An 18,447-nucleotide genomic window follows, 5' to 3' on the forward strand; every position below is an offset into this window, starting at 1 on the left:
ATGACTCTAATGTTGGCTTGGCAAAACCAAGGCCACAGCCTTCCAAGGCCATGCTGATCAAGAGGGCCAAGAGGACAAGGTCTTGGTGCACAATGTATCTCAGAGGCCAGTTTTGTAGAAACAGGCTGATAGACTGAGATGTGCCAACTGTGGGTACAGTTAAGTGGACAAGCAGTTCCCAAGGATCAGCTGGCAAGCTGTGCCTTCAGCAGCCACAGCTGTCCCAGCAGGACCCAAAGAGAAGCTGCAAACGTATGCTAAGTAACGTGCGTGGTAGCTGACATGAAGTCAGGTAGATGCAAAGACCAGGCTGGAAAAACATGGAGAACTATTTTCCTGTCCCACAAAACTCTGAAATTACAAAGCTTCCTGTTCTACACTGGGGTGGGACAAAGATGGTTTTTAAAGGTGGGTTTTTTTAGACAAAACGATGAGTTAGATGCACTGAAATTGTCAGTAAGCCAATAGTTCAGGTATTCACCTTATTCACCTGGGATTCAGGTGATCAGGTCAAAGTCTCTGTATCTCTCTGAGAAATTTTCATTGAAAAACTCTGACCAGACTCAAGAGAGAAAGACGTTCAGCAGTGGCTGTAGCATGGGCAAAAAAAGGAATTTGCTCATGGAGAGAGAAACACACGGTGAGACTGAAATGCTGCTGTTCTTTGATCTTGGCACGTTTCCTGACTGGCAACTCCAGTTCTAAGGTAAGATAATGAGGTTAAGATCTAAGGTGCAGCACAACATTTGTTGTTGCTTTACAGACTGCTGTAGCTATAGCAGTAAATTAGAAACTGAGGAAAGGGCTGGGATTTCAGACCAGTGATTCCAGTGGAGAACTGGTATTTTTTTCCAAGGAAAAGTGGGCAAATCTGGAAGGATTTGGGGTTTTGGCAGTCTTTAGGAGACAAGTTATTGTTTTACAGACTTTACAGCTGGGAAGTTTCAGTTCTGAGACCTACGTTATTCCGTGTGTGGGGTAGATGGGGAAGTATGGTTTGGTGTAAGAAGCTCTGATGGACATGTCTCCAGGTAATACAATCCTGGCCACAGAAGGTGGCTTGGTACCTGGCTTGGACATGATTCAAAACCCTGAAGCAGCCTTTCAGGTTTCTAACTGAGTGTAACTGGACCAGATCACATTAGAAATAATATTCCCTAGTCTAGTATTGTGAGTAAATTTTATCCCATTATGAATAGCCTCCTCCCCAGGACACAAGAGTAATGTAATGTCTACAGTAGCTGAAAACGCTTCAGAGACGAGCCCTAGCAAATAGCTCACACCTACAGACTCTTCTGTAATAAATTAGCGTGCTCAATGGATGAAAAAATATTGGTGCAGCAGCATGGCTTGCAGTCAAGCTTCAAAGGGATTATTATGACTGAGCAGCAGTACCTGCTCCCCCATATGCCTTCTCTGGCTGTGCCACAGGTAGATTCACACTCCTCCTTCGCAGCCTCCCCTTCAAACTCCCCTTTCCAAATCACCCTTCCCTTGCTGACCTCTGCTCACCTTTCTTGCAGGCATTGCCCCTAGATCTAGCATGCTTTTCCCCTCCACAGTTTTCTTTTTAAAAGCCAGTATAAACTAACATGGTACACATGCACACACAACCGTAAATGTCTCATGATCCTGTGCTGCTATAAACCTCCCTCTGCCAAACACCCTGCTGGCACTGTTTGCTTGTTAAATAAGCCCAGTGCTGTGCTTAAGTCTAACTTTTGTTGTAAGTGCTTCAGGAGAGGGCCAAGTGACTTTGTTTCCTTGTGAATCACTGGGGTACATGCAACCCAGAGGAAATAACAATAATAAAATTATTAACGTTCCAATAGCAGCCTCTAAAAGCTAACACCACTCACAAGGCTTGGCATTTGTTTTTTGCTCAGCTGCATAAAAAGGGACCTAAAATCAAATCTGTGCAATATCTGCTTTAACACCCAATGTTTGACATGGATTATGAGTAAAGCAGCAAGTTGGAACAGCAGCAGCTCATCTGGAGACATTGAGAACCACAGCATAGCTGTGCTAACGCAATTTGATCAGACTCACACAGGCCAGCTACCCTGTTCAGCCCTGTAGGATATAGACTGTGTTTACCAACACTTTTTGAACTCCAGTGACCCAAGTCAAAAATAAGCATGATGTTTGTTTCGTGTGTAACAAAGCAAACTCTGTGTCCTGGTGCTTTTAGCACAGAGGGCACTGCTTTCCTACAGCTTTCACAGACCAGTCTGATTCTTACTCTGGATATTTGCCCTGCCAGCAATTGCACCAAAATAATCCCAGGGAAGTATGAGCCTAAAATTGTTTGGGACCCATACAAGTAACCTATGCAACTCTTCAAATCCCAAATCCCAGCATAGCTGGGAAATGCCAGAAACAATATTAAGCCACTTCTGGATTCAGTGTTCAGACTGATTGGGAAGGGGTGGCAATGGAAGCTGTCCCCACCCTGGGGACATTGCCAAGGCAGGGAACTCCCCTTTCTGCGATAGCTGGGGACACCAGTGGCTTCTTCCCCAGCTGTCTGTAAGAAGCGGCTTGCCGGACATCAGGTCAGCCCTCTACTCTTCCTGCCCCATCTTCCAGTTTCTTATTCTTTATTGCTTTAGGAGCATTTAGGAGGCTCTGGATCATTTTGTGAGTGAGGTCCAGGTCAGGAATGGATTTACCAGGGGTGAGCATCCTAAAGAGGTTTGGCACACTCATGTTCCACTCATCCTAGGGAGCTCCCCAGAGCACAGCTCTGGGTAGCTCTGGCCCATCTGGGGAGCTGCTCCGGGTTGGGCTTCTCTCGAAACACCAGTGCTGCAGGGCAAGACGTAGCAACTGCTAGAGGAAATTGCAAAATTAGAAAGTCCTGACCTCTTCCTCGGGGGTTTCATTTTTGGATTGTAGGTGGTGCATTTCAGGGCATAAAGGGAACAGGGCAGAAAAGCTCCACGAGTGCGTGGCCCTGCACGTTGCAGCTCAACCCAAAGCACTGCAGTCAGCAGGGCTTTCTGCCAAGGAAATCCTGTGCTGAGTTCCCTCCTGGCCATCTCTGGTGGGCTGCCTGAAGAGACAGCAAAAATCCCAGCGCGCTTTCTGAACGGAGTAAGGGATAACCAATATTCCCTGCCCGGGTAAAGCCGCCTCCACTGTCCGAGGGCAAGTGTGTGTGAGCTCAGTGAGCACGTAATGGCTGCCATGCTCATCTGCAGAACCACTGCGCTGGGGGATCTTTCTCAGTGTTGCATGAAGGGCTTTGGGTTCCCTGGGGTATAAAAAGTGCTAGAGAAAACCCAGCCCTTCCCTTGTTCTATTTCCTCACCTAAAATAAACTTCACACTCATCTGCTGGGCTGGAATAGCCAAAACAGGTTGTGCAGTGGAGCTGCTCACCCCAACTCAGGTGACCATGGCCGGACCCCCAGTTCTGACCCAGAGATCATTAAAGAAAGCAGGTGGTGCCTACCTGCCCATTCCTCCTCCCAGGGGCAGGGAGGGCAATGAGATAAAAGGCCCTGAGGACCACTGGGGCAGGGCTGCAATTTTCCCATGGGAAGCAAGCTAACGAATTCCCACGCCCTGCTATTCCCCAAAATTTCTACTGCTGGCTGTCAATTATGTTACAGATCTGACAATTCCTACTGCAGGCTGATGATGTTGTGTGGGAGAACACAGGAGACTTGCTGAGACTGCCAAATTGCTAAACACGTGCAATGGGGGTCTCTCCCTTCCTCCATGTGTCTGAGCCTTGGAGAGGAAGGGGAAGGAGAGGTTAAGCAGTGCAGAAGAGGGAGGGTGGATTGAAAGCTGTCTCTGTCATTGACTTGCTCCATTCTTTGGATTATTTCCCTGGGGTTCTTGGGTATTTTTATTATTAATAACTAATAGTAATTTTTATATAGCGCCTTGCATCCTGAAGGACCCTAAAACACACCAAATACTTCATAAGCTAATTACTAGCTGCGAGCCTAATTCCTCTCTTAGTTGTGCCTGTATCTGCTGAAGGAGCAGCTCAGAGTCACACTAGATTTACACCAGTTTAATTGAGGACAGCATCTCCCTATAGATCCTGCTGGATATGTCAGAGACAAATGCAGTGTGGAGTTGGAGATGAAAGATTTGAATTGCCTTTTCTCCTCCTTCATAATTTAAAAATGACTAAGGAAATTGCATTCATAAAGCCTTGTGAACACAGCATTACAATTGCAAGATTCAAGATTTGGAGTTTGGGAACAGCCAAGCCCACGTTCCCACTGGGGTAGGGCCTCAGCCCGCATCTGAACCAAGGCACTGTACAGCTCGTGGCTGTGTCCTAGGCTGCACGGGCCACTTGTCACAGTGTAAGGAGGGCTGGTTTTCCCTCTTTTCTGGCTTGGTAACTCCATGCCTGTGCATGGTAACTCCCAACCACTCCTAGATATATAGTCTCACCACTGACCCAAAACATGATCTACTGTACAAGGTGAGCCTGGCTCTGTCCTCGGATGCACGCTCACAGATCAGCAACACAGTTATATCTGAGGAGAAAAATGCAACCTGATAGGATAAGCTGAATTATAAATTTTCTGGCCCATGGATTTCCTCTGCGTACTTCTGGGGAGAGACTAACCCACCTTAGCTCTGGGTGTTTGAGTTCAAGTTCGAGATGGTTCAGTCCTTATGTCCTCATCCAGCCAGCATGTTGTTTACATGTTCTGATTTCTGAGAGTTTGATGTTGTAACCCTATATGCAAAACCCGTCCTAGTTACAATATTGTTGCCGTGATAGGGGAAAAAAAAAAGAAAAGAGAAGTAACAGCTCTTAAATACTCCCTTCATCCCATCCACCCCTTTCCCTCTGGGCTTACATTAGTATCTCCCTTCCTCTGACATCTGCATGTGCAGCCGTGGATTGGGATCGCCTGTGGTAACTACGGAGCATCTCCTCTCCTCCCACACCTTATGCACATCATTTCTCTCTCACTGCAGATAATTGCATCACCCTTCCTGTCACTCGACTCACAGTTGTAGTGTCACATTTGCCTCGTTACACACACACGAATGTTCTTGCTACAAATTGCCAGTTTTTTTTTTTTTTTAAATCCTCTGTAATATCTTGATTTCTTTCACTTGCCCCTTCTGTTTTGCTTGGACTTCTCTCCATGTCCTGATCAACTTCTGCCTTCACTTTTCCATCCTCCACCCCAGCAGCTCCAGCAATTAAGTTGTGCTCCTGGAGTTTAAAACCCATCATCATGCTACAACATCTGAGCACAGCTATTTACAATCTCTTTCCTCAATTCTTTTCTGGTTCCCAGCTCATTTAATGACCATTTCTGCATCTTCTTGCAAGGCAAAGGCAATAGCTTTTACCGACTCAGCTGATATACCTTGAAAACTCTGCAACAGGGCTCATACACCAGAAGGTTAATATATTTTTCCTACCTAGAGTGACACTAGTCACTCTAACAACTGTAGAAATAGTTTCTAACCTCTCTGCTGAGGAATCAGAAATATTGTCAATGCTCTACACATTCACTGAATCACACAGGAAAATATCAGTTAGAAAAATCAAATAATTTCATTGACATATATATGAAATCATAACGTGCGTTTGTTATATATGTATATATAAAACTATTTTCAATTCCAGAATGCCAGCACAGCAGGGAAATGCGAGAAATACAACATTAGGAGAGGCAAAGTTATCCACAGCTTTAGATGATTTAGATGAGCCTAACACATTTCTGTGTTTAGTACTATTTTCAGGAGAAATTCAGCTCAGGTTTGATTCTGGCAAAGTCTAGAAAATAGAGGCAATTGTTTACTGAAGGAGATGTTTGTACTGGATGTCTGCAAAAAGGATTTTTTGAATCATTTTTATTATTGCTGTGTTGAGGTTTTTCATTTGGAACTTGGACAGATGTCTAGCAGTCCCTGAAAACCAGCCACCCACAACGTTTCAGCTTGTAAAGCTCAAACGTGCTGCATTTGTGTTTGCACCAAAACACGTTCAGGAGCCTTTGCCCAATTTTCCCAGTCAATCTCACTCTCTGCCTGTGACAAGGCATGGGAAATTTCAAGCCACAGTGAGGCTATTTTTGAAAGTTACAACCCTGTAAAAAGAGGATGTTTATAAATGGAAATCTTCATATAATCTTAATAATAGGTTTTGCTACCACTGCATCTCCACCCACATACAAGGAATAGCTATAGCCAGCTCTGAGGCAGAGTCTATCGGCTACTTAGCAGCACGCAGCAGCGTTACGGAGTGGGACGGGAAGGCAAGGAGGCTGCTGCCTCCAAGGAAAAATGCAAAGCGATTCAAGGCTGAGAGCAGGCGCAGGGTCCAGCCGTAATGCAGCGCGATCCCCGTTCGCCGCCGCAGCTGCAGCGCCAGGCAGGCGGAGCGCTGCAGGGGGACCATGCGGGTAATGCCGGGACGTGATGGGGCTCTTCTGCACTCCCACACTGCCGAGACTCTACAGGGAGGACCCAAGCCGCCTCCAGCGGCACACATGGTGTCTTCTGTCATTAGCCCCCTCTCCTTCACTGGCTGATTGTCAGGGAGGGCTGCAAAGAGGGAGCGAGGAGTAACAGCTGAAAAAGGCAGAACAGGAGCCTGGTATTGGCTTGGATGGGACTTATCTCCCTGGTGCTCAGTGGCCATTCACTCTATCTCTTTCCTTCCACCTCATCATCTCCTCCTCAATGCTACCCCATACTGGCTTCTCCCACTTTTTTCTCTGCTGTCCATCTATGTCTTCATTTCTTTTTCTGTTCTTTAACCATCTCCTGACTAAACTCATCTCCCCAGAATTGGTATTATCAGGCCATTTTACTGCTGTAGTTTTGGTCATTGCTAATGCACTGTGACATACCCCTTCCTTCATACTCGTCAAGGCAGCAATGGTCTGTAAGGCAGTGTTTGTACCATTTTTACTGCAGTAAACTCCCTTTATCATCTGATCCTTGGCAACAGCTGTAATAAACATGATTATTAATAAAAAGGTGAGGAGAGCTGGTATAATGGTTCTACCTTGTAGGCAGGGGGGGATATTCTTTCATAACTATAAGATCAATTTCTATTTTGCATCAGTTCTTTTACAGGCTTCTTCACCACTATATCTGAATGATTTCCAGTGGCACATTAAGTGATGGGGCTTGATATCAGTCACATGTGGTTTGTTCTTTTATCCTCTCCCCAGGGAGAGAATTATGTATGCAACATACTGGTTATGCTGCTAGGGGTTTTTTTGTGTTTTTTAACATACGCACTGCTGCATGTTTATGTTGGAGAACACCACATCAAAGCAGGCACATTGCATTTGGATGGGAGGGTGGTGAGGTTTCTGATGGTCCTTTGTTCCCATGGGATCTCTGCTATTGTCCCAGGCTCACACCCACAGACCCCATTTGCTGCCCTACTGAGCTTCAACTTACAGTGGAAAGTTCCTCTGTCCCTAAGGAGAGATGTGGACTCTTTGGTCTTAAAATTACCTGCCTGAGTCAAAAGGTATTGCCACTTGCACAGCACGCCCTGCCGCTGCGCCATGTCAGAGCTGCTAGAGCAGCACCCGCTCAAGCCCCAAAATGACCATCCCTTGTGGCACAGTGGCTGCGTTTACTGACATAACCCTACACCCTGTAACCAAGGCCTTTAAATGCATACTGAGGCACGTGAAAAGGTGGCCTAATTTTTGTAAGGTGCTATCTATGGAGAGATTCCTTGAGAGGGATAATGAGCACTGTTGAAAAGCCAGGCTTTCTTCTGGGCATGTCAGCACAGGTGGGTAAAAGCAGATGCCCCTGAGCACTGTCTGTGCTCCCTGCCCCGTGCTCTTCATCAGCTCCAAATCCCCCAAAACGATGCGTGCTCTGGAGTGCTTCATTCTTGGAAGGGTGGAAAGCAATCAAAATGCCTTCAAAGGGCTTTTCCTGTGCTTCCCTTTGTGCTTCGTTAAACCTCACTCCTTCCTCTTGAAGGCATGTCAGGCTGAGCATTAACAACTCAGTGTCACTAGTGTCATTTTTTGACAGGGACGACAGACGTCCTCTCCTGGTTTGGAAGCCCTTTGCCAATACATGTAAGAAAGACACGCCAACAGTTTGCCACGTAGCTGTGGAATTTGTCTTCCCAGTCCAGAGGCTGGGTCTGAGCCCCACTTCACCACCTGGTACCAAACAGACTCCGCTCGGAAACAGGGTCCTGGAGCAGAAAGAAATGTTTGTGTTTGTGCCTGACTACCTGCCCTTCGTGCACCATTTCTCACTTTTCTTTCATGGGTAGATAGCAAATATTAGTTTAATCTGCAATGAAGATTACTTCTAAGGCAGGAATCACAAGTGTGAATTTGGGAGAGCTTTCACATGGACGCAGCCTTCCCATTTATCTGGGAGAAGATCACACCAAAGATGAGCATGTTATGTTTGAACTGGAAGGCCAAATGATCCAATGTCTGATCGCTTTCATATTTTTAATATAAATATCCTCAGGCTATTTCCCCGAGGCAGGGAAATACCGTTATTCCCATTTTGAGTGAAAGAAGAGGGGGGTTAAGTGACTTGCCTAAAATGATACAGAGAGCGTGTGGCGGGAAGAGGTACTGAATCCTTGGCCAACACCAAGCCATCTTTCTGAGCTTTTAGACACAACAGCTATATCCAGCCACTTTTATTTATTTCTCTAGAAGCCATCATGCCAAAACCTCTGCTAAATTAGAGAGTGAGACTGAAGGAAAGCTTTCAGCGGATTGCTTTTTTCCATAAATGGAAATATCACAAATCATTCTGGGAAAACAGGTCTTTCTGTTCTCATCCCTCTTTGTCTGCTTCTCTCCTTTTGGACGTCTTTTCCTCTGCCTCTGGCTCCCAATTTTCAGATGTACAGTCCTGACCACTTAAAAGTGTTCTTACCCCACAGGAAGGGAGTAGCTTTTCATTCTTTGGAACTTACTATTTTGCGATGGATTGCACTCTGCAGGCAAGCGAGACAGGGCTGCACAAAAGAGACAGGGCTGCACAAAGCGGCACAAAAATAAACCATATCACCAACGATACTGAGCCAGGTTCTCATCGGGGGTAACTCAGTCTGACTCTCGCTGCAGCAGAGCTGACGGCTGCCAACTGTCCTGGATAGACAGCATGTACCCAAACGATGACCTGGCCGCATTGGAGGAGGTCTGTCTGAGGGCTGAACGTGCAGTTAACATTGATTTTCATGCATCTTAGACATTCAGTCCCCCTTGGCAGTATGGCAGGTTGTCTCTGCTCTTAATGCCCTGGCTGGGCAACTTCTGTCCCGGTCCAGACACTGGGGGGGTGCCTGTTGGACCAGTCCTAGCTCCTCCAGAATGCATTTTCCAAAGCTTGGGCAGGCAACAAGCAAAAGGTGGGGATCTCATCTAAGGACTCCCAAGTAATACGCAGGGGATTTGGCAGCTGCTCTGTAATTTTCCATGGACCTAGGCATCCCCAGCCTTTCTGTCCTGAGACAAGTCAGAGCTCCTCCCCACCTCCTTTGCAGCCTGCACATCCCAAAGCAGGCTGCTTGAAGGATGCCCACACTGATACGCCAGGGAGAGGGAGACAGCTGCGATGAATGAGAGAGACTGAGAAATGGGAGGAAGATCTGGTGGATAAGCATGAGAAAGAGGATGAGGGTAGAGCCCAAACTGCACTGGGAGTGCTGCAGGGAGGAGGTGGAAGCACGTGGCTTAAGTTTCTCAGAGAGGCGTGCAGGAGAAGCCAGAGAGCTCAACACCTGCCTGTTTCAGAGCTCACAGCATGAAATAGCTCAAGTCGGGAAGAATGGGAAGGGCAAAGGGACACAAATACAGAGGAGACATTGCTCTTATTCCCTTGAGGGGCTCTCAGAGCCCTACCCGCCCGCCATGTAATGATTTGCTCTTGCTCAGGCATTCAGGAGTATTAACTATAGGGTGGCACATGGCCCTTCCCTCCCTGGCTCCACAAACGGCACGTGCAAAGGCTGTTGTGTCAGACCTCATCAGCGCTGCTGAGCTGCTCCATCCCCCTCCTCGCGTGTGGCCGCGGCGCTTCCACCAGCACAGGTGCCAGGGAGGCTGCTGCACCATCTCAGCAGGCCACAGATGTCCGTCAGAGAACTGCCGAGTGACCTTGGCACAAGAAGTGGCATAGAGGCCTTCCCTGCACCAAACAGGTTTCTGAACTGCCGCCATCCGTTGCTCACCTACTCCGTGGGCTTGCACAGCCGCTGGCACCAGCGCACCCACACCGTGCCCTCTTTAACATGTCCCTGTACGGCACGAGGCAGAGGAGTGCTCTCACGCCCATTTTACAGGGTGGGACTCTAAGGCAGAGAGAAGTGGTTTTAACAGCATGCCCGTGGCAGAGCAAAAACTGAATCTTGTTGTCTTATATTCCCAGTTAGTGCATTAATGACCTAAATTCTTCATCCTTTCCCCATCCATCGCCCAGAGGAGCTATGAGGCATTGGAGGAGATGGTGTGGCAGCGCAGGCAAATAGCCAGCATCCAGAGTCACAGCACTCTGTGCTGAGCACAGACAAAGCAGGGGCTAAAGCGGGACCAGCGCTGCCCACCCTGCCCTCACGAACCCCGGCAGGGTTGAGCCAAGGAGGGGGATCAGCTTGGCACAGTGTATCAGCCTACAGTGAAGGGCAGCTCCTCAATGCCACAGCATTTTAAGCAAGCCAAGGCTGGACACCCCAATGGCCAAGAGCCCTGCTGAGCCAGATGAGCAAGGCCTTTTGGACACTCAGCACCAGCAGCAGATTTTCAAAGAGTCTGCATGTCCCCTCACCCTGCCTAAGGGGCTGAACCTCTAACTAGCTATGCCATACAAGTCCATATAAAAAAACACCCTCACAAGATGCAGCATATTTCCCAAGCAGCTTGATACTTCACATAGGAATTAATCAGGCTCAAATACAGCAAGAAACAGAGCAGGGGAGAGGGAGAAGAGAGGAAGGACGGAAAGGATGGCACAGAGTGAGGGGGTTTCCAGATGCAGTGCCTCTTCCCTCCCTGGCTGATTCCAACTGGGGGGCTCTGGCTGTGCACCGGGAGCTTCGCCTGGGAGGTGCATGCAGGCCCTGCCTGCTCCCCCAGCACGTATGGGCAGGAGGCACTCCATGTTCAGTATCTGCTGGGCAAGGAGCTGAAATCTGAGGCTGGAGACTTCCCCAGTGCCTCAGAGAGCAGCAGTGTTCACGTGCACTGTACAGCAGTGACCGCAGCCAAAGGATCAGGGTGATGAGCTACTTGTCTGTCATGGCCAGATGGCCCCAGGCAGTCAGGGGCAAGCAAGGGAAAGGGCCACCTTCATGCTGTATCTGCGTTCCTCACGAGTATTTAAGTGGGCAAGTAGCAGGGTGGGAGTGTGGCAAGGGAATTTGCTTGGGTATGAAGCTTTTCTTCCAGAAGAGCCATGGCTGAGAAGCAGACACTTCTTGAATGAGGTAACTGGATTGGGGATGGGTGATTAAAAATCTCCTTTCATAACCCACAGTTTCAATGTGGGAATAAGACTTCAGAGGTACATGGAGAGACTTTGTTCCTACTTTCTTCTCCTATTACTTACCTCTTACATGAACACACACTCCTCTCTGCTGTCTCTAGCCTCTTCATGGAAGGTCTTTGAACTAGTAGTTAAAGGCGATAGGTATCTCAGAAGCATCAGACACAAGCCGACTGGATGCAGAAGGAGCTGAGCTTGGGGTCCGACCTAGAGGAACCCACCTACCTGCCTTCTACAGCTATTTGCTCAGCACTGTCTCCCAAAGCATCCCAAACCCTGCTCCAGCAGGGTTGGCCTCAAGAGGAAACTCAGGGGGAATCCTTTGAGCTTGGTCTTTCTTCCAGCTATTCCCAAATACCTGAAAGGTCATTGGAATTCATCTGGAATAAACCTTCCAAGACATAACTCGGGGACCTGACATGGTCCCTGCAGATCTCAGCCCACGTCGGCTTGGCCTGGAAGAGCTCTGGGTTCCTCACAAGCAACCCTTCCCAGAGGCAATAACTGCAAGTGTGGTGGCTTCATTGTCCCCTCGCCCTGGTCCAGCGGCTGGGCTCAGGGCCAAGGTGGCAGATGGCTCTCCCAGATTGCCACAGCATTTGTCACTCTCCAGACTCGGGCTCCAAACTCTTCTGCTGAAGGATCAGTCAGCCTGAGCCACTTTGGTGGCTGACCTCTAGTGAAGGGGCCCATGGGATCACCATGCCTACCCATGCACCTCATACGGACACTGCATTCCTCCTTTCTGGACAGATGATGTCCATCAGTTCTGTGTTAATGGACAGCCAGTGCAAGAGTCCAGAGAGAAATGTAAGGGAAGGCGGGAGAAAAAGTTTGGGGGAACCCCAGGAGGTATAATGAAATTGCCTTCCACATGGTCACCCCTGTACAAGCATGAACAACCTGATTCTTTGAGATACTAGACAACCAGTGGTCATGATGGTGACGTGGCTTGAGGATTAGCTCTCTGGAGTGGTATTCCTGATTTCAAGAAGAAAGAGAAGTCAATGATGAAAATAAGAAACTAGTAGACATCCCAGATGACAAAAGACTGGGAAGATGTCACTGGACTCCTGCTAGGATGGCTTTGCTGGTTGTGGAGTGTGTGAAAAAGGGTGTCCCATGACTAAAGCTAGCAGAAGGCCCTGTACGTAAACCAGCCTGACAAAACTGAGGGTGACCAGCGCAGCTTCCCTCACTTGTGGTGGAAGATTTTGCTCCCCCAGTGCAAAGGGTGATTGCCGCTGAGCTGCATACACACACTTGCACCAAGCTTCTTGCAGCCTTAGTCTGTGAGAGGACACAAGAGGAGGCCTGACAAAGGTATGCAAAAACAAGCAGTCATGCAGAGAAGGCAGATTAAAAGCTTTTGTACTTCTCCTACTGCACCAGAACAATGGGTTGTATTCTGCCCATGAAATGAATAGGCCACAAATTCACAGCTGAGAGAAACAAACGCGTTTCCACCCAAACCTGATCACCCTGCCGTACACAGCACTGCTGGGATCCACCGAGGCCATGCCAGGTGAAACACAAACACCCAACTACCCCAGTCGATGCTGAGGGAAGGACCCTGACCCTCGTGCTTTGCAGCTTGACCCGCTCTCTGGCTCCTCCTCCCATCCCACCTCCCTCAGAGGCAGGCAGTGCTCTCCTGTCCCTCTGCGACAGGAGTCATACCTGCCAGCCAAAGCCTCTGCTGCTCTCCACGGTTGAGTGAGGGGCGCTGGGCTAGGCGGGCATCAGGCTGGATCCAGACGGCAAATCCCATGTTCCTGTGCAAATAAGAGGGAGATACATGTGTGAGCGTGCAAGGAGAGTACCTGGGCATTTAATGGGCATCCGTACACAAACGGGCATGCTGCCTGGGAGGAAGGCAGGGCTGGCAAAAAGGGCGACGCAGAGGGCAGCTGTTCCTGTGAGGCAGATTTTGGTGTTCTCATTTGTTCTTTTTTTCTCTTGTTCCCTAGGGAATTTTAAAGGTCTGTGTAAGCAAATCGATCACTTCCCTGAGGATGCAGATTATGAAGCCGATACAGCAGAATATTTCCTCCGTAAGTCCGCAGGCTCTTCTCCTTGCCATGGCTCGTAGGTGCTAGTGTCGGGTGCCTTTTGCTTTCTGAAGGTAGGGTGGTGGAGACAATGGGACCTGTAAAGCTCAGCGGGCCAGAAGAGGCGACCCCAGCGCCTCGCCACTCCCAAAAACGGCTCCACTCTCACCTCCCTGGGGCCCTGCCCATGAGACAGTACAAGTTTTGAACTCCATTTTAACAATCATTGGCATTTTTTATTAACGGCAATTAATTATGACATAAATCCAGAGTCTTAATTCAAATCCATTGGAGAGCTGCTGAGAGGGCATAAGGTTAGGACTGGGCTAGCTGGGGCAGTGTGAGTATGTGTGAGTCTGTGTGTGTCCTCCTAAAGCAAAGGAAGTTTATATTTCCTTACCTGATACTCCAGTTGCATCAGATTTAAGAAATTAGCTGGACTGTGTTCAAGGAGCACCTATTTCTGTCTTCACCTTTCCCCAAACACCAATTGCCTACAGAGGCTGCACATCCATCTTTGCTGGTTTTAGTGATTTTAGTGATGGGAACGGAAAGCAGGAATAAGAACAGACAGAGCCCTTTGAATAAAAGGCCTGGTGCTCACCCAGAGTCCCTGGGGAGAGGTGCTGTACCCCAGGCACACAGTGTCTCCATAAAGAAACATAACCTGAGCTCTGAGTCCAGCCTGGGACGTGCAGGTGAAGCTCGCACCGCTTTGCGCATGGGGACTGGGAAGGTAGCATGGTCAGTAAGGCAGATTCCACATCATGTGTTGCCCTCCCTGATCACAAGTCAGCATTTCCACCTGTCCCAGAAGCAGGAGCTTTCTCTTCCTTCAGCACAGCTGAACAGGGATCACTCCTCCTCTTAGGTCCTGACCTTGCTATCCTGCCCTCACTCCACAAGCCCAACACCTTTGGACATCATGAGAAGAGATCTTCTCCCTTCAGAAATCTGAGATAAGAGCTTTTGACCTCCCAATGTTAAGCAACAGAGGTCTCCAAAGGCCAGGAATCTTTCAGAATAGCTCCCTGTCATCTGGGCATGCTCCAAGCCAGATGTGGAGACCCAGCCCTGCGGCAGGGATAAGAGAGATAATTTAGGCTCTGTGAGCCTCATTTGCATGTGAAAAGAGGCAGATCTTATGCTGCTTCCTCTTGGTTTCTCAAACAGTTCTTCATCCACTGTAAATTGTAAATAACCCAGGTAGATTCCTTCTTTCAGATGCCTTTATGCAGCATTGGTCTCTTAATCACTGCATGGCCCCTGAATGGCAGAGCTGAAGACTGGGGTTTGATCTGGTTTGGCACAGCAACTGGGCAGGCTGCCTCTGAGGGCAAACCAGCTCTTGCAGAGTTGTTTGGCAGCAAGAAAGCTGCTTGCAGCATCAGCTGCTCTTCAGAAAGAAGAGTTGAGGGAAGGGGGCGAACATCTCAAGAAGGATGGTCTGTTCCCTCAGAGGGAACAAGACCTGAAGACAAAAATTGGCCCAGCGTCAGGACCTGATGGTGTCCCCAGGGTAGAGCCCTTTTTAAGAAAGAACTAGGTTCAAAGTAGGATTTGGTAAGTCAATAAAGTACTACTTGCGTCACTCCTGAGGGCAGTGGGATTTCTGCTGGCTTAGACCTTACTGGAGAGAGACCCCACTGAAGAGCTTCTTCCCAGGACTTCCGCCGAACCAGAGCCCCTGGGTGCTCTGCATGGGCAATGCCTGGCGAAACTGGCAAGAACAGCTAGGAAGTTGTTTGTCAGTATTAGACTAGGCAATTCCCTCATTCAGGGGACCAGGACGATTGCGGGGCAGTGTCCATGGCCTGGCTAGAAGGGCTTAGACTTTATGTCTGCCAGCTGTCCATGTAAGGTGTCTTAGGCTTTTTGAAATCAAATGCCTGTTGTCAGAGAGGAAGCAGAAGCATCCCTGCATTTCTTTGCTAGAAGACACTCGAGTTAGAGAGTAGACAAATGATATGAGGGAGCAGCCGAATGCCATCATGGGTCCCCTTCTCTTTAGAACAAAGGCTCTGGACCGAGAAAGATTGGATGAGATTCTGCCCCTCTCTTGCTGGCATGGTCCTTCTCAGGGGCAGAATGCAGGGGCTGAGTGAGGCTGCTGTCCTCCCCCATCACATAACGCCCGCAGCACCCCATGTCAGCCGGCAACTTTGTGTTCTCCCAACAGACGTGAATTTCAGAATTAAGACCCAGATAAAACTGATGTGGTCAGGGCTAGGGTGCAAGACTGACCAAGCATCCCTCTAGAAACCCTCTGAACTGCGGTTGTCTGCTTGATGTTTGCTTACTGCCATTTAAGCTGCGCATTGTCAAATCCTGCACTGCTTTCCAGAAGCTATTAAGATGGTTATTATCACTATCCTGTTCCCCAAAACACAGCCAAGCAGAACTGAAAAGGAAGCAAGAGAGGTTTCTCCTTGCCTTTTGCATTCCCCATGCACAGGCAGTGGGCAAGTCCCCTCTCAAATTGCCGTTTGCTTGTGCCTGGTAGGATCCTGATGCCAACAGGGTCATTGAAGCACGGTCTCTGCCCACTTAGGAAAAAGTCCTGTGCTTGCTTCAGTAGTGTTCATTCTTGCAGGCAAGGAGTGATTAGTGTTCATCCCCCCTTCCAGATCTTTGCTCCACAGGCAGAATTGCACCAGCCCGTCTGATACCTTTTTTTATCGAGCAAGGCTTCATTTCACACTTTAACAGCTTATTTTCTCTTGGGAAGGGAGGAGGGAAGGCCTTCCTACTTAAAAAATATGAATATTGGCAACACAAACTCAGGCAGAACTTTGATACCCACTGAACAGCCCACGAGCAGTATGTGCGTGCATGCATGTGTGCACGGGTGTGCGTATACACAGTCCTGGCCTTTCGCTGCACGAATACGAGAGAGTCCCCCCAGAAGCTTTGGGGTATGTTTTGCATGCGCGTATGAGCATATACATGCATCTATGCCATTGCCCTCTGCTGGCTGAGGTCTTCCCATATCGACTGATGGAGAGCGTGAGTTTGTGGGAGCTGGCATATCCGAACCCATCACTGCCCTCTGGAAGGAGCCCAGTCATTTAATCACTCAGATAAGCCCCACGTTTCAGTGCACAGCGCTGGGACTTTTGCTTCTCAGTCCTCACCACAGCTGCAGAGCAGTGCATGGCACCAGGAGCTGCTTCCCAGCCCTAAAAAAAAAAAAATCTCTCCTTGAGATGCTCGTGCCCTTTCGGGAGGATTTGAGATTGAACAGCTCCATGGGAAGCATTTGGGTTGATGATCTTTGAAGAGCAGGCTGGAGCCCACAGGAGGAAAAGCCGAATGGTGCCAGGGCTCCCTCTCCAGCCCGTAGTCCCCCCGAAAGCAGAAGACAAGACAGCGTGAGGGGGGACAGGCAGCATGGGCAGGCTCCCAGCTCAGCCATCGGCCCTGCAGCCCCCTCCACCTCCCCATGCCAGGCCACTGGCTTTGCATCAACGTCAGCAGCCAGGGCGTGGGAGAGCTGCTTCAGACAGCTCTCTTTTTCTGACACACTTTGTTTCTCTCTCCCTCTCTCCGTCTCCCAACGCCTTTATCCCTCCTTGAATTACTCCCCCCATGCACATTGCTGTCCGTCTCTCCCCTTCACCCCCACCCACAAAACGTGCTTGCATCCCCTCGTCCCGGCACCATTTCCATGCCCCTTTTTCCTCTCTCTCACACCTGTACTGTTCTTTCTGCCCCTCTCCCTCTCTCCTCTACAGGGGCTGTTAGAGCCTCTAGTATTTTCCCGATCCTGAGTGTGATTCTGCTTTTCATGGGTGGACTCTGCATTGCAGCCAGCGAGTTCTACAAAACCCGACACAACATCATCCTTAGTGCCGGCATCTTCTTCGTGTCTGCAGGTAAAGGGATGCACAGGGCCTAATGCCCCGGAGATGGGCTCTGGTGGGTGGGGGGGCTGCCCAGCCAGGGCATCCTGTAGGGGCACATGTGCCTGGGTGGGAGCACCTGTGTTTCCCAGCCCTGATGAGCCTTATTCGGGGTGAAAGCAGCCTCCCAAGGTTGCCTCTCCACCCTGCCTGCTCATCTGGCAGAGGCAGGCAGCAGCACCCTGCAGGCAGGGGCATTCCTGCTTGGGAGCTGCTGGAGGGAGATGGTTTACCTGTGTCCAGCATCTCTCAGGGACCAGCCAGGAGTGCAGTCCAGGGATGCAGCAGGCACGCGAGGAGGGTCTTGCCCAGGTTTCCCAAGGAAATCTGCCCACCTGGAGGGGATGGGTGGCTGGGGGCCCTTCCGTCCTCCCCTCCTGGGGGCACGGGCTCAACCCCACGGCCCCCGCTGCACAGTCAGCCCTCCTGACATTTCCCTCTTTCTCCCCCGCCGGCCGGCTGGCAGGTCTGAGTAACATAATTGGCATCATCGTATACATATCAGCCAATGCTGGAGACCCCTCCAAGAGCGACTCCAAGAAGAACAGCTACTCCTACGGCTGGTCCTTCTACTTCGGGGCCCTGTCCTTCATTATAGCCGAGATGGTGGGAGTACTGGCCGTCCACATGTTCATAGACCGGCACAAACAGCTGCGCGCCAATGCTCGTGCCACGGACTACCTCCAGTCCTCCGCCATCACCCGCATCCCCAGCTACCGGTACCGCTATCAGAGACGCAGCCGCTCCAGCTCCCGCTCCACCGAGCCTTCACACTCCAGGGATGCCTCTCCCGTCGGGATCAAAGGGTTCAACACCCTCCCATCAACAGAGATCTCGATGTACACCCTGACCAGAGACCCGCTGAAGGCAACCACCACCCCCACCGCCACCTACAACTCCGACAGGGATAACAGTTTCCTCCAGGTTCACAACTGTATCCAGAAAGAGAACAAGGACTCTATCCACACCAACACAGCCAACCGCCGGACCACCCCGGTATGA

At 49.6% G+C, this 18,447-nt stretch overlaps 1 protein-coding gene across 1 annotated transcript in view; it reads left to right on the plus strand.

Annotated features, from left to right (window-relative positions):
• Positions 1-18,447, plus strand: part of CACNG2 (calcium voltage-gated channel auxiliary subunit gamma 2) — a 51,027-nt gene extending 32,580 nt beyond the window's left edge. The window contains exons 2-4 of the mRNA XM_059817034.1: positions 13,463-13,546; positions 17,278-17,418; positions 17,912-18,447. Coding sequence (XP_059673017.1) covers positions 13,463-13,546; positions 17,278-17,418; positions 17,912-18,447 — 761 coding nt within the window. The remainder of the gene's footprint in view (positions 1-13,462; positions 13,547-17,277; positions 17,419-17,911) is intronic.

The sequence above is a fragment of the Gavia stellata genome, chromosome 4 (assembly GCF_030936135.1).
Source record: "Gavia stellata isolate bGavSte3 chromosome 4, bGavSte3.hap2, whole genome shotgun sequence".
NCBI classification, from domain to species: domain Eukaryota; kingdom Metazoa; phylum Chordata; class Aves; order Gaviiformes; family Gaviidae; genus Gavia; species Gavia stellata.